Raw genomic sequence first — 15,815 nt, 5'->3', positions numbered from 1 at the left:
AAAAATACATGTGCATATCTAAAATGTAAAAACAAAGTAAAAAAAAATAACACGAAATGACAGAAATGTGCGGTTTTTCCACATTGTTTTTATTACTAAATTTTCTGAGCCCAAAGCTTCTTATATAATACCCTTGTAACCATATTAAACTTTCATAAAATTATATATATTAAAAAAACACAACAAAAAAAAGTATCTCAGGACAATAACTTTACAATATAAATAAAAAGTAATAAAAAAAATAATAACAACAAAAAAAAAATATTTCTTTCTTGTATTGCGATGCCTTAACATTCGTCCTACAAAATGTAAAAAGGCTAAGAAGCGAAGGAAAAAAAAAGATTCTCAAGTCAAATTTATTCGTTTTTCAATTTTTTTTTTAAGGTTTCATGTCACGTTTCCGTAATATTTTCTATCGTTTGTAACCAGGTAAAAACGACACAACATTTAAAAAGTAACAAAACATATACAAACACACATATAGACCAACATACGTCTTTATAATGCAATATTAATATGAAAATTTGTTTGATTATACACACATTCAAACCTTTATGTTTTTGCTAAAGAAAATAATCGGAAAAATAAAAAAACCAAAAAAAATAACAAGAAAAATTTTTAATACACAAAGAATGGAAGTAGCTACAAGAGTTCTGATATTGAATAAAGAACAGAAAACGTTCCAGTATTTTATAGAAAAAAAAACAATATTGATAAAGTATTGATTTCTTTTAAGGACATGTTGTATACCAAAACAGAAATAAATTATAAATTATAAAATCCAGGAAGAAAAACCAAACAACAACAAAATCTAGTAAGAAAACTTTTAAAGAGAAAGTTTCTTGTATAATAAAACTAATTTTCGCTTGCTATTTATAATATCCGAACTCTGATAGCAACTAAAAATTATAATTGATTCAACTTTTCACTTTAAATATGGGAACTTAAAAAAAAATAATTCAAAAAATAATTTAAAAAGCAATTAATATATTATAAAACTAATAAAAAATTATTTAAAAAATTAAAAATTGCCCATATATATCGCAGAGTGACAATAAACCTCAATCTATCATCAGTTGGATCTATTATATCCCAGACATGGCGATTTAAGTACCTCTCCAAAACCTATCTTTCCAATAAATCCGATCACATTGTCAGGGTCATTTTTTCACAATCCTTCCGCTGCGAAAAGCGGAGCCGCCTAAAAACTTCCTGTTCTGAGAATCAAAGCTTTACACTCCAAAAGAAAATTAATCGAAATAACCGCCTTTCTCCCCACAGAATCTATAGGCGCCATCAGTTTTGAATTCAGATTCAAATTTCGAAGATGTCCCTTGAGCTGATAATATACAATTATGAGGCCCGGGACGGCTCTTACATGAACATGCTCTTACTCCTAAACATGCTCATGACTCTCCTGTAATGTTTCTGGTCATAGTCGCCGAGAAGCTCCTTGGACTGCCGTTACCACTGGAGCAAAAATATGTTGACCTCAGAAGCTAGCAATTCAACTCATTAATTGCCTCCTACTAGAACATGCGCCCGCACCCAATACAAAGCAAATCGGTTGTGCTTATCCAGCTCATTTAGTCTTTCGAGACAGCCCTATACTACTTTGCGCAATGCTCCTATAGAAGCCTGTCGGTTCGACAAAATCACTGTATCCTCTCTTCGACACCCTCTCTCAACGTTAAAACGCGCGCACATGCGTTTCTTATGATAGCAATTTGTGCCTTCAAGATCTTGGGGTATTTCCTAGGTCCTGCTCTTTTTTTTAATTGATATTTGAGTAAAAGAGGAAAACTAATTCACAAACAAAAAATATTTTAATGCTTTAACAAAAAAAAAGTGAAAACCAAAATGTGAATTTGGCATTCATGTTGTATTTATTAATTAAAATAGAAAAAATTTCACTATCACAATACTTGATCAAATTTCACTATAATAAAATTAATTTTCTTAAGAAAGTGTTTAGAGACTTATGTTCTCATTCAAAAATCATATAGCGCTATACCGCAGTAATAATAAATATACACAATTATTGTGCACATATTACTCCACAGCATCCTCAACAATATATTACTTGAGCTATGCCACAATTCATTTTTATAAATAATAGAATTCATCTATAAAATAGAATTTTTATAGCTATATGTGCCAAGATAATTCAATTTTTAAATTTTAAAATTTGTTCTTTTCTAAAATATTATATTCTATATATAATATACTGCATGTATAACAAAATGTGTATAACAAACACCATATTATAAAACTTGAAATAAAAAAGTTAAAAAAAAAAAATTTCAAAATATTTTATTTAAATATTTGATAAAGGAATTTATAATAATTAAATTTTAACTTATTTTTGCACCCTACTCAATCAATTAATTTAAAATAGTACAATGAATTTATTATTATATTAAATATGAAAAATATTATAATATATATATAATATATATACAATATATATATATATATATGTATATATATATATATATATATATCTAATAATAAACATTAAATTTTCCTCCCTCATTTAACTTAATAATAATATTATAACCACCTTATACATATATATATAACATACTCTTACGTATACAAGATATGTATATATAAATATTTTCTACATAATAATATGACATATATGTATATATACAAATATTTTTTCATCTATTACCATTCTTTATAATTTTATCATCAGGAAAATTCAATATTCAAACAAAATTATTCCCATATAATATAAACTTAATATATACATATATACCAGTATATATACATCATATATATAATGTATAATATATTATAAAATAAGATGATATCCATATATACGATGATATTGATGATAATGATAATGATTGTATACTAAACTTTCTTACATTAGGAGCCGTAAACACATATCTTGATATATATAAATTTGTGTGCGCTTACATACATTATACCCTTTGAAACACAAATCAACTCTAAAAAGGATTCCATTTAAAATTTCACATATATGTACGTATGTAAGAATATGTAAATATGTGCGTCGTAAACATATACGTGTATATGTACATATAAATATTATATATATATGCATATTCGCATATATCATAATAAATATATACTTTTTCCTTTTATGTCAGAAAAAAAAAATTCAGGACTATAAGGTACACTATATACCTACATACATGCATATAATATAATGTATGTGGTCTTATTTATAATATAATTTACATATTATATAATGTCTACAAATAATTGATATATTTACATATATATATATATATATATATATATATATATATATATATATCATGATATATATGTATATATATATATATATACTATATAATAAAAAAGCACATCTATACATAATGTATATGCAAAAATTGTAAATATATGTTTATAAAATAAAAATGAAAAAAAAACCAGAGTTCCTATAGGTATGTGCTTTTGAGCTAGTAAACCGACAGCCGGTTAATAATAAATTTAAAGTACCAAACTTCAACAAACTTTATTTCACTTGACTTGACTTGATGCTTATTTTACACTTTATTGAATCATTAAAGTTCATCTAATGCATTCACAGCAAAAAAAAAAAAGAAACATGAAAAATATTATATTAAATAAATATGTATATATATATATATACATATATGTAAATATTCACTTAAATATATTCATTGAAATTTAAATATTACTGAATAAAATTAAAACAACACAATTAAAATAATTTTCAAATTTTAAATTGACTAAATTCTTTTATTAATTAAGTAGAATATCTAAGACACAAACCTCTTAATACTTTATTGTGTTTGTATTAAAGTACACAGTTCAGCAACCACAACTATTAAGCTGCCCGCAAGCTTGGCTAGACGACGTCTTAATTAGCACAAATGTACTGTTTTTGTTAGCGCTTGCTCGCAACTTTTTGCAACTAGACCGTCATTATGTGTTTAAATACAAGGCCGGCCAATGGACCTATAGCATTTTCCTAAGGAACTTACCTACATCTCTGATACTTTTACTTTTCTAGAGATAATGTCAATTCCAGCCATATGCAATGTGCCCTATTAACTACTACCATATTAATTTAGGCCATATCTTTTTTGATATCTCACATGTGACCGAACTCATGCGCTTGACAAGCGATAGATGATAGTTAAATTTATGTCGGTTTTGATGGTATTGATGGGAACGAACAAAATATGAAATAATACCATATTTTGTTCATATTTAATATTTTCAAACGTGAATGACCATTGTTATGCGCAATTATCCTCAAATCACGTACTTAATTAGCATCGGCTGTACGCAATGTGCTTTATAATAATATTGAAATATTCGTGTAAAAACAGTTAACATTAAAATTTTGAACAGTACTGTATACAAAGTATTGAAAATATATTTTAATAGCCTTGTAGTTTGATTTGTATATAGGTATTTTAATAGAGCTATCACACTGCAGCTATATGCAGAAATCTTTTAAATATATTTATATATGAATCAAGTTCTTTTACTCTACTATAATAATATTTTTAAATTTAACTTTAAAGTCTACATGGATTGACATTAAAATTGATGTTCTTTTTTTTTTTGTTTCTCTAATGTATGTACAGTTTTCCTTTTTGCATCAAGAATGTTTGCTTTTTTCATTGAAATTTTACATGTAAGTGTAAGTATTTTTTTTTGTCATACACAATGTACATATCGTATATCGTATGGGAATAAAATTTTAATGATCAAAGAAAATATAATAATAATTTATTAATATATATATCTATACATAGATATATACATATATATATATATATATATATATATATATATATATATATATATATATATTATAAAATATTGATTTAATGTAGTGACTTTATTAAGAATCTGTATACAGTAGCTTTTTAATGAAATTTTTTATTTTTTTAATTAAATTCTATTCGTACCATATATGTACACACCTAATTATAGAATTAATGTAGATTGAGAACGAGATTAGAATTTAATTTTCTTATTAAAACTTAAAATTAAAGTTTAGTAAAGGAATAAGTTGATTTGAAATTTCTCTTACATAAAACTTCATCTAACTCTTGAATAGATTTTTAATATTATCTCCTGAGATTATGCAAAAGAAAAAAAATTTCACAAAAATTTCAAAACAAAATTTCATTTCCGAATGTAAAAGTTTGTGCCAATTTCGTATATTATCAAATTATAAAACACTGATTTGCAAATTTTGCAAATCAGTGCAAAATGCAAATTTATTATACAGTATACAAAACAGCATTTCAATCAAATAAAAGAATTAAAATTTGTGTAGCACACTTTATTTGGAAACTCAAACTTCGGTCTCCTCATCACTTAACGCGCAATATATCTATAAATGTATCGAAGAGTCAACAATTTTTTATGTTTAAAAATATTATTTACAAAGAGCATTTAGCAGTTCAGAACAACTACATTTTAAAACCGTTATTGTGTAGTAGTGTAGCACATAAATATCGAAGCATTGCCTATAATTCTATTGAAAATTAGTTTTTAAGACCAAAAAAAAATTCCATTCGTTTGATTAATTTCAAAATTAAATTTAATCATATTTAAAAAAATAATTATAATAATTTAATTTACAAAACAAATATACAGAACATTTTGCTCTATACATACATATATTGTTATATATTTTAAAAGAGTGTTATACAAGTTAATTGATTGAGCTTTTATATAAATTAAACATTCACAAATTAACTCTTCTATGAAAGTAATATGTAGTACTTTTTCTTTTACTTATACATACAATGTATGCATTTTTTAATAAATACATTCATACATGTATATAACATTATTATTTTTAACTATTAAAATTTATTAGAACACTTATTATGTAAATAAAAGAGAAAAATCTAAAGTTTTTTTAAAATTTCTATAAAAATTAAAACTATATAAAAGCATTTAATTTTATAGTTGATAAAATTTTATTGTAAAAAATTTGTTGCACATTTACATATACATATATTTACCCTTCAGGATAATTTTCTGATTCTGATTGATAATATATCACTATATATAAATGCTCAATAAGTTTATAATACACAATTCAGCCTTTATTTAAATATTCCTTAAATCATACTGAATATTATTTTTAATAAATTTTAAGTACCGCCAAATAATAGGTTGTAATTCATAATTAGTTACTGAGCACCTAATGTATGTATCTTAAATGTGCCCAGGAAATGCGCATATATTATTTTCGACTGTATTATTTTTTCAAAAATTTTATTCAAATACAGATCTCAATTTTATTTAAAATACAGACAACTTCCCGGTAAGTCAAAGATTTGACAATCTTGTTAATTACGTCATTCGCTTCATTTTGCAAATGAAAATCATTCGCATATGAACAATTTTCAATTGCAATTTCAAATTAAAAATCACTTATGCCATTAATTAACCTTTATAGAAATGCAAAAATAAACTAACATAATAATCAGTTGTGTTGGCAACGAATATTCAAATTTATGATGCGTACGTCATGACTAATGGCATTTAGACGAATATTTAACATAAGTATGTACTGTGAAACAGAAATACTTTTCCATTTCCTGCACTTTTTATACAAAATGCAACTATATACATATAAAAAATTATTACAATTTAAATGAATCCTATAGTTAACATGGATTACAATTTCCAAATTTACAATTCCAAATACGTTCATAATATGAATGATTTTTTTGATTGCATTTGTATAACAATATGAAATTTCCTGTACATATGTATACAAAATAATTATTTTTGATTTTCTCATTAAACATTTTTATGTGTGTTATACTTATGTTTAATGCTCTAGCATAGCGAATTGTTCATGAAATTTGAATATGTATAATAAAAATTATCTAGTATGCTAAACTTTAAGTATAACACATTTAAATTAAAAAAAAATATGTATTTAAAAATTTTAATTTTTAACCAAATTATTTGTGAAATTTTATTTATATATTTACAGAGGATCATAGAATACATGAACTTATATACACACAATATATAGGAAAGAACATTAAATTTTCAATATAACAATTTTTAAAATATAAATAGCTATCATTCAGGACAAAGACTTTATACTTAATTTTAAATAATCGAAATTAAGGTTACAAAATTGTGAAATTTTTTGGAATGGGTAAAAGATTCATACTCTATATAAAAGTTCCGAAAAAGAAACACTCGAGCCAGTACGAGGTTAGAATTTTGGTATTGTTTTATTTCTCGATTTTTATAAAAGCAGTTCGACGTAAATTATAAATTCCGGCAAATATTGTTAATTATTCATTTTAGTTATGGTAATTTTCCTTTTCTGCGTTTTAGGTTCCACTATATAAAAAAAAAATGTATATCGCAAATTGGGCAGAATAACGACACAACTCAAAAATATAAATTCGATTTCTGGAATTGAAAGTAGTACTTATAGCCGAATGTAAATTACTATCGAAGGACTAAAAAACGCTAGTATAGAACTATTCTACAAGTATATTATGAACAAATTTACTGTTTTATTTTGTTACAGAAAAGCTTTATAATATATTAAAGTATAATAGCAATGAAAGCAAATTTGCGGTGCTGCATTTTTGACATGCATATGTCATTATTCTCGGAAATGTACGATATGGACTTACGAAATTAAAAATTTATTTTAATTGAAATGGATTTAGAAAGCTGACCCCCGCAATTTTAACTACTAATTAATTTATTAAAGGAGTATAAAGCGTAAAGCAAATTAATCTTAGCTCAAAATATCTTGAATTTTGAATCAACAGATAGATTTCTTCTATTCGAAATTTGGCAAAATTAAGAAAAATTTAAAAAATTTGTTAGATTTACTTTTGTTCACCATTTAGGATTTTTCTTTTAAATAAAAATTTTTTTTTGTTATTTAAAAAAATAATTAAAGTAAATTTTTGAATTTTTTTTTTTACCGTTATTTTATAAGTTCATGTTTTTTCTCTTTTATTTATTTTATTTTATTTACTTTAATTTTAATTTCTATTTACCTCTTTTATATGCTTGTATGTATAAAGTTCAAGTTCTATGATCTTTTAACATGCAATCATATAATCCTGTTGTAAAAATAAAATATTTTCTAAACATCTATATATACATAATATGTATATGTATTCAAACAAATATGTATGTATGTATATATAAGCATTGTATAATATTTCTTTAACATTCTATACCTTTACATGACTTGACCTCTCTTGTACATTTTTAGTATTATTATTTGTATATTACAAGAATTTTCTTTTTTTTGTTTGTTTTTTTTTTCAAAAAATTTTAATAACAGGATAAAGGATGAATGTTAATACATATACTTAGATTATAATTGCAATGCTTATTCATATGTAACAGAGAAATTAAAAAAAAAAAATAAACATTTATTATGTATGTATGTATGTATAGTACATAAATCAAAATTCACAAAAAAAAAAAAAAATTATGTATACATAAAAATGTACATGAAACTCCCTTAAGCATCTGACAATCTCAGCTTTTGAAATATAAATCCATTCCAAAAGCCTATATATGTATGTATATATTAATATTAAAGTATATACATGTTTACATTTTTTGTGTATAAATTTAAGGTTATATTATTAAATCCATATATACATATATTTAAAATAAATACAGTGGAAATATAAAATTTCCGGTCAAACTAGGATACTAAACTAAGACGGCCTTAAAATTATATAATGTAAATGCATGCATTTCGTTTTCGAATTTTAATTTTACATACTTATATATATCATATCCAGTACATATACACTATAGGTATAACTAAACTATACTGCAGTCATAAATCTTATTAAAACAAAATTTTAATTAAACATTAAAATATTCTAAAAATTTTGAGACGAATTTGAAAACTATATTATTATTAATGTTTTTTCAAATATTTTCTTTCAATTCAGTTCAAATCTATATAGGTCCATTTATTTATTAGCTAATATTTAAGTTAAATATTCTTAACAGCTTCCCACTTGAATATTTAACTAGAATCTCTATCTAACCATATTTAACTAGATTATAATTTTTTCACATAATGAACACTATATAAAAAAATCTGATGTGGTCAGCACATAACCGACCACATTGTGTATTGTCTAGTTAAATGAAAGTGTTACAGAATATTATAAAAATGTCTGTTAAATACTTCTTTCCAATTTTTAGGACATTAGTAAGCTTATAATTAACATACTTAGAAAAATGTAAATTTGGCTCTTAGTAGAGTTTCGCTTTGTGCTACCCGAATTCCCTGAAATGCTCGCCAGTTAGTTTCGGTAACAACCAGAACTCAAATATCAAATTTCAAGAAATTCCATCAATTTGTTCTGTGGATATGGTGAAAAATGTAAAATCGGCCCGCAAATCAGTTCTCGAGCCCTGATCTTTCAAAAAAAAGTTATATGTTCATTGCTTTAATATGAGGAATTCATATATTAAATTTCAATGAAATCGGTTGATTATTTTCTCTTTATATATACAAAAGTGTATGTTTGGCCCGTAGTAAACGTCTAGTTGCCGATGCCTGATCTTTCCAAAAAATTTACATGTTCATTGTTTTAATACGGGGAATTCATATATTAAATTTCAATGAAATCGGTTGATTATTTCTCTTTATGTACACAAAAATGTATATTTGGCCCGTAGTAAACGCCCAGTTGCTGATGCCTGATTTCTTCCAAAAGCTAGGAATTTTTGCGTATGATCGAGCAAAGCTTATATATGAAATTTCAAGTAAATCGGTTGGATACTTTCTTCAAAATGGTGAAAAATGTAAAATCGGAACGCAAATCCGTTTTCGAGCCCTGATCTTTCCAAAAAATTTATATGTTCATTGTTTTAATACGGGGAATTCATATATTAAATTTCAATGAAATCGGTTGATTATTTCTCTTTATGTACACAAAAATGTATATTTGGCCCGTAGTAAACGTCTAGTTGCCGATGCCTGATTTCTTCCAAAACATACGAACTTTTGCGAACGGTCGAGCTGAGCTTATATATAAAATTTCAAGTAAATCGGTTGAATATTTTCTTCAAAATGTTCAAAAATGTAAAACAGGCCCGCTAAAAAGTGCAGTTCCCGAGGCCTGATATGTACCAAAAGTTGATCGATCCGTGCCATGGTGGAAACAAACTTACATATAAAATTTCATCAAAATCGGTTCAGCCGAACTTGAGATACACGCGTGCACACACAGACCGACAGACCGACAGACCGACAGGTTGCTAAAAATAGTTTATTTACACTTCCCTACTATGGAGAAGTACGTTCCCACCGAAAACTCGATATGCAAAATTTGTTGCCATCACATAACCTACCTATTGTTTACACAATACGGTCGGTAAAAAGGAAATTATCCAGCGTGTACACGTTTTTTACTGAAGTAATCACTTTTATGGGAAATTATGGGAAAATGTGTATAATATGTTCACAAAAGGAAAAACAAAACTCGACGAAAGTCCAGTCTGTCCATAACTATTTTCGAATGATTAATAATTAAAAGGTTGTATTTGTATGAGAATAAATGCAAATAACTGAAACTTAACTGAATTTATTGTGTCAAAATTATTTATTTCGCTACATCCAAAGAGAAACTATAATTATATTTCCCATAAAAGTGGTATACATTCTTAAATTTCATATCAATATTTAAAAAATCAAAATCAAACAAAATTATAAATTGATATTTAAAATTAAAGGAAAGAAATAATAAAATAAAAAATATCATATTGCAATAAAATTAATTAAAAATTTACAAGAAATAATATAACAATTCAATTATAAGTGAAGTTAAAGAAAAGATGGGTTTAGCGCAGCAAACACACACTTTACAACCAATTAAAATTGCAGACCCATTTTATCTGATTCGAAAATGAAAATTATCTTATCTAAAATTAAATTTTAATATAATAATTTTATTTTAAATCTTAATTTTATCTGTCCGAATAATTTATAACACTAACTGCTTATATAACACTTCTTATACATGTAAATACATATATAAAATTTTTTTGAATACATTTATGTATGTATGTATAAATATTAACTTTTTATGAACTTCTTACGTGTTATAAATGTATATACATATATATATATATATATATATATATATATAAATAAATAAATTTTATACAAATAACAGGATTTACAGTATTTATGTTTCCTAAGAGAATATACGAGAGTATATTTATATTATATATGTAAGTTCATTATAATGTAGAAAATACATTGGATATACAAACATAAATATACTTACACTATATATGTATATTCTATGTACATATGTATGAATGTTACATGTGTACGAAAGTTAAATCTAATCCTTAAATACAAAAAAAAAAAAAAAACAGAAAAATCAAAAGAGCAAAGAAGCAAAATGAAAAGAAAAGAAAAAAATTCACTTATTCCTTTTTATTGCCTAAAAATTGCTTCCAGTGGTTATTCAAAACAACTTTTGGCAACTTTTTAATAATAGATTAGTTTAAGTATATTATAAAAGTAGAAAAATTTTTTTTTTTTTTGGTTCCATATTATATACAACAATAATAATAAGGCAAAAAAAAAATTAAGTTAATTTTTAAAAAATTTTATTAGCTTTCTTTAATTTCTTTATATCAAGGCAATCCAAATAGAATATAGACATACATACATACATATTATAACAAATAATAAATAAATATATGTATGTACAAATATTATGTATGTATGTATAAATAATTTACGGCAAAAAAAAAACTAAATTTTCCCTTTCATATTGAAAATAAATTAAAATTTATCAAAATTTACGTTCCTATTATTTGTAGTTAACATTATTTTAATTTTATTTTCGTGCAATATTGTACTTACATTTGCTTCTCTCCAAAATATACTTACATATACTTAAAATAAATTAAGATCCGAAAATGAATATATCTGCACTCTTACAATGTACTTGCAAACGTACCAACGATTTTATTAATCCTCAATATATACAAAAGCTATATCTCACTTAACATGTATACAAAACTATAGAGCCATATTATATGTATGTATGTATGTTACATATTCATTTATCCTTAATAAGCAGTTTAAAAAAATCACATTTATTTCAAGGTTCCACATTTTTCATTGAACGGAGGTCATGTATCAACATTTATACAAAAAAAAGCTGTGAACTATAGTATAGAAATTTCGGAAAATATTCCAAGAAATCCTTGTATCTCAGAAACCGTTATGAACTTTGACATTTGTGTAGTTACTTCCGAAGAACCGAATTATCAATTTTCGATTTATTAAAAATTTTAAGCAAATTACACTCTTTATTATAATTTCACTCTGTATTATTTAATTTTTATTTAATTAGTCAGTATCGAGCTAAAATATAAAATTTCAAGAAAATTTTTATTAAGATTTTCAAAACACAAATACTTAACTCAAATTTTCAAAGCACAAATACATAACTCAAAATTTACAAATTTGAGAAAAATGGATTTTAAAATGTGAGAGTTAATTATATTCTTCTCATTATAGTGTTAGAAATAATTTTAATGTCACTGTTGTAGCAAATAAACGATTGTACTTCATCGTCGCCCTCTTTTGGGAAATTTATATTAATTTAATTAATATTTCAATGTTTTATTCTTCAGTTATTTAGGTTTATTCGAAAATTAAAGACCCCTTAATCATTGTGGCTAAAAAATACATCGCAAATACACGAATAAAGCGCTGTTACAGTTGCTGATAAAATTTACACAAACTTGTATATACACTTAAAATTCACTTATAATTTATTTGTGTAGACCACACGTTTTTTTTAATTTTCAGAATTAGAAGTTTTTATTTCAAATTAATTATGTTTATAAATCTTTAATGAAAATTGATTTAATTACTCTTGAATTCTATATTGTCGAACAAGAAAATTTTTAAAACACCAGAAATTTGAACTTAGTATATAACTTATGTAGTAAATATTTTTACTATACACATGTACGCATATTTACATACTCAGAATCCACAGATTATAATTTTATTAATCCCTTAAGTGTAAAAAAAAAATCAATTTAAGAAACACATTCTTTAGTTTCTTTTATTTTTTTTTTTCTTTAGTAGGAGTTTTTAATCATAATACCCAATAGAACAATTTAAATTATAAGAATTTGTCATCGTTTTTAATTCAAGCATATTATTTTATTTTTCATATTCATACATTAAGGTACCAACAAAATATCTGTAAATGAAGGCTAAAGTTTTAATGGGGAAAATGAGCCAAAAATATTTTATTAATTATAGGTATGTACATTTTCAGAGAAACTATAAATATTATCAAAACCATTTTATTTTTTAATTATATACATACATTTTTCTAACAATGGCCCACTGACCATCATCATCACTAGAATATTTTCTTTTGTAAATTTTTACCGACATCCCATTATGTTTGCGGCTTTCATATTCTTCCAATATTTCTAGTTCGTCTTTTGTGTTTCTGAAATTGTGTTTAATTCATAAATTCATATAACAAAAAAACAATTCATAAAATTTATAATTACAATAATTCGACATAAAGATGAAAACTCAAAAGGAAAAATTTAACGGAATTCCTTACGATGCAATTTAATGGATTTTAAAGTGCAAAAAGAAATCATTTATTTAGAAATCAAAAGCAGACAATAACCACGTTTTTAATATTTTTTGTATTCACTGTTTGTCGTTCAAAATTCGATTTTAGCTATTTTTAATATTTAATCTTGTTAATATTTTCACCACCAGAGTGGTGTAAATATGTATGTGAATAAATTCTAACGTCAAATAAAATATCGCTTTTCTGAAATTGTCAATAATTTGACATTTATGATTGGAATTGACGTCTCATATGTTTTAGGTGGAGTTGTGAGATTATTTGCTAGATTGCATTCTTAAAAATATCTAATAGCAGAAGTGAATTAAAAGTTTGTTTCATGAAGGAATGTGTTTTTGTTTTTCATGCGAATACAGAAATGCCTTGCTGGTATTATGAAAAAAAGGTAATTTAAGACTAAATATTTCACAAAAGATTCTGTATATCTTATACATTTTCATTGCTCATTTCCATATTAATTTCAAAAGGATCTCAAAGTAACACCATCGATTTTGGATGGTTTATCACCAGAGACTGAACGTCGATATAGGAAAGAAGGTGCAAGATTTATAATGCAATGTGGAACTGCAATGAGTCTTGGTCATAATACCATGGCTACTGGAGTTGTTTACTTTCATCGATTTTATATGTTTCATTCCTTTAAGCAATTTCCAAGATATGTAACTGCATGTTGTTGCCTGTTTTTAGCTGGGAAAGTGGAAGAAACTCCTAAAAAAGCCAGAGATATTATTAGAAATGCTAGAAATCTACTATCAGATGATAAATTTTATTCATTTGGCGATGACCCAAAAGAAGAAGTAATGACTTTAGAAAGGATTTTATTACAAACTATAAAATTTGATTTACAAGTGGAGCATCCTTATGGTTTTCTAGGTAAGGTGTATATTTCACTATATTTCATTGGAATGATAATAAAGAATAGAATTCATTTAAAAAAATACATATTGTAGTCAAGTATGCAAAATGTTTAAAAGGTGATCAATCCAAGCTTCAAAAAATGGTGCAAATGGCATGGAATTTTGTTAATGATTCATTGAGCACAACTGTTTGCCTGCAATGGGAACCAGAAATTATTGCTGTTGCCATGATTCATTTAGCCAGTAAATTAAGTAAATTTACAGTTCTTGATTGGGTAGGACGGCAACCGCAGCATTTAAGGTGGTGGGACATGTTTGTTGCTGACGTTACAATGGAAATACTAGAAGATATCTGCCATCAAGTGTTAGATTTATATCAACAACCTCAAAACCCAGAATGCACAAGTCCGCCGCAGCAACCTCCAAGTAGAATGAGCTCTCCTCCAACAACTTCTAGTAATATTTCTGTCAAAAGCATAAATGAAACGCCATCTTCTTCGACAGCAATCAACAATACTAACAATAACAATAATATAGTACAAAATAATATCAAAAGGCCGACAACTCCACCACCCCCTCATCCCCCAAAATCAGTTCAACCAGCAGTTGCCAGTGTGCCAGTAGCAAATCCAATTCCTGTTTTGAAACCTACTATTCCTCCTAAAAAAGAAGATAAAATCGAAGGAAATCCAATACCGAAACTATTGACATCAGAGCCACCGTTACCACCTCAGCAATCAAGTCATTATTCTTATCAGTCGACCTATGGTCACGTATATCCGACACATACTGCACATTATGGACCAGGAAGTTCTGTTCCACCACCTCCGCAGCCTCCAATTTATGGCAATCAGTATACCGGTACAATGCAAACTCATTTTCCCGGGCCTCCACATAATATTCCACATGCCCCTCAACATCCTCCTCCACCACAACATCAACCTCATCCCCAACACCATCCGCCACCTCATCATCCACCACATCCATCTAGTTATTATCAACCCTATGGAAGATCACATTACCAACAATAACGGCTTAAAAGTAGATTAGAATAAAATTATTTCGCATTGGTTGCAGTTATTTGTATAAACAGATAATAAATTTTTTATAATTATTAAATGTAAACTTAACTGAAGTTGTCAATTTTCGGAACACTCATGTAACTAGTATCTAAGAGACATATCTTAATCAAAAACTAGTCCTTATTCGAATTCAACAGTTTTGATTATGTTTGTACTATTGATGAAACTTCTAAAACAAACCTATCTCTGTTAATGTGAATAAAAATTAGAAAAAAAATTAA

General features: G+C 25.7%; 1 protein-coding gene across 1 annotated transcript; it reads left to right on the top strand.

Moving 5' to 3' along the window:
- Positions 1-13,902: 13,902 nt before the first annotated feature.
- Positions 13,903-15,777, top strand: LOC129615192 (cyclin-K). Its single transcript, XM_055530294.1, has 3 exons — positions 13,903-14,040; positions 14,123-14,528; positions 14,606-15,777. The coding sequence occupies exons 1-3, from the start codon at positions 13,975-13,977 to the stop codon at positions 15,541-15,543; spliced, it is 1,410 nt and encodes a 469-aa protein (XP_055386269.1). The 5' UTR covers positions 13,903-13,974; the 3' UTR covers positions 15,544-15,777.
- The last annotated feature ends 38 nt before the right edge of the window (positions 15,778-15,815 follow it).

The sequence above is a fragment of the Condylostylus longicornis genome, unplaced genomic scaffold (genome assembly GCF_029603195.1).
Source record: "Condylostylus longicornis isolate FDR11 unplaced genomic scaffold, ASM2960319v2 ptg000005l, whole genome shotgun sequence".
In the NCBI taxonomy this organism is placed as follows: domain Eukaryota; kingdom Metazoa; phylum Arthropoda; class Insecta; order Diptera; family Dolichopodidae; genus Condylostylus; species Condylostylus longicornis.
Note: the sequence above shows the minus strand (reverse complement) of the source record. Positions and strands in the feature narration are given on the sequence as shown.

Bases quoted from the DNA above. Each gene is read 5' to 3' on its own strand.
- LOC129615192 (XM_055530294.1), top strand. From the start codon at position 13,975: ATGAAGGAATGTGTTTTTGTTTTTCATGCGAATACAGAAATGCCTTGC. The intron at 14,041-14,122 runs GTAATTTAAGAC...TAATTTCAAAAG, and splicing joins GCTGGTATTATGAAAAAAAG to GATCTCAAAGTAACACCATC. The intron at 14,529-14,605 runs GTAAGGTGTATA...TACATATTGTAG, and splicing joins GCATCCTTATGGTTTTCTAG to TCAAGTATGCAAAATGTTTA.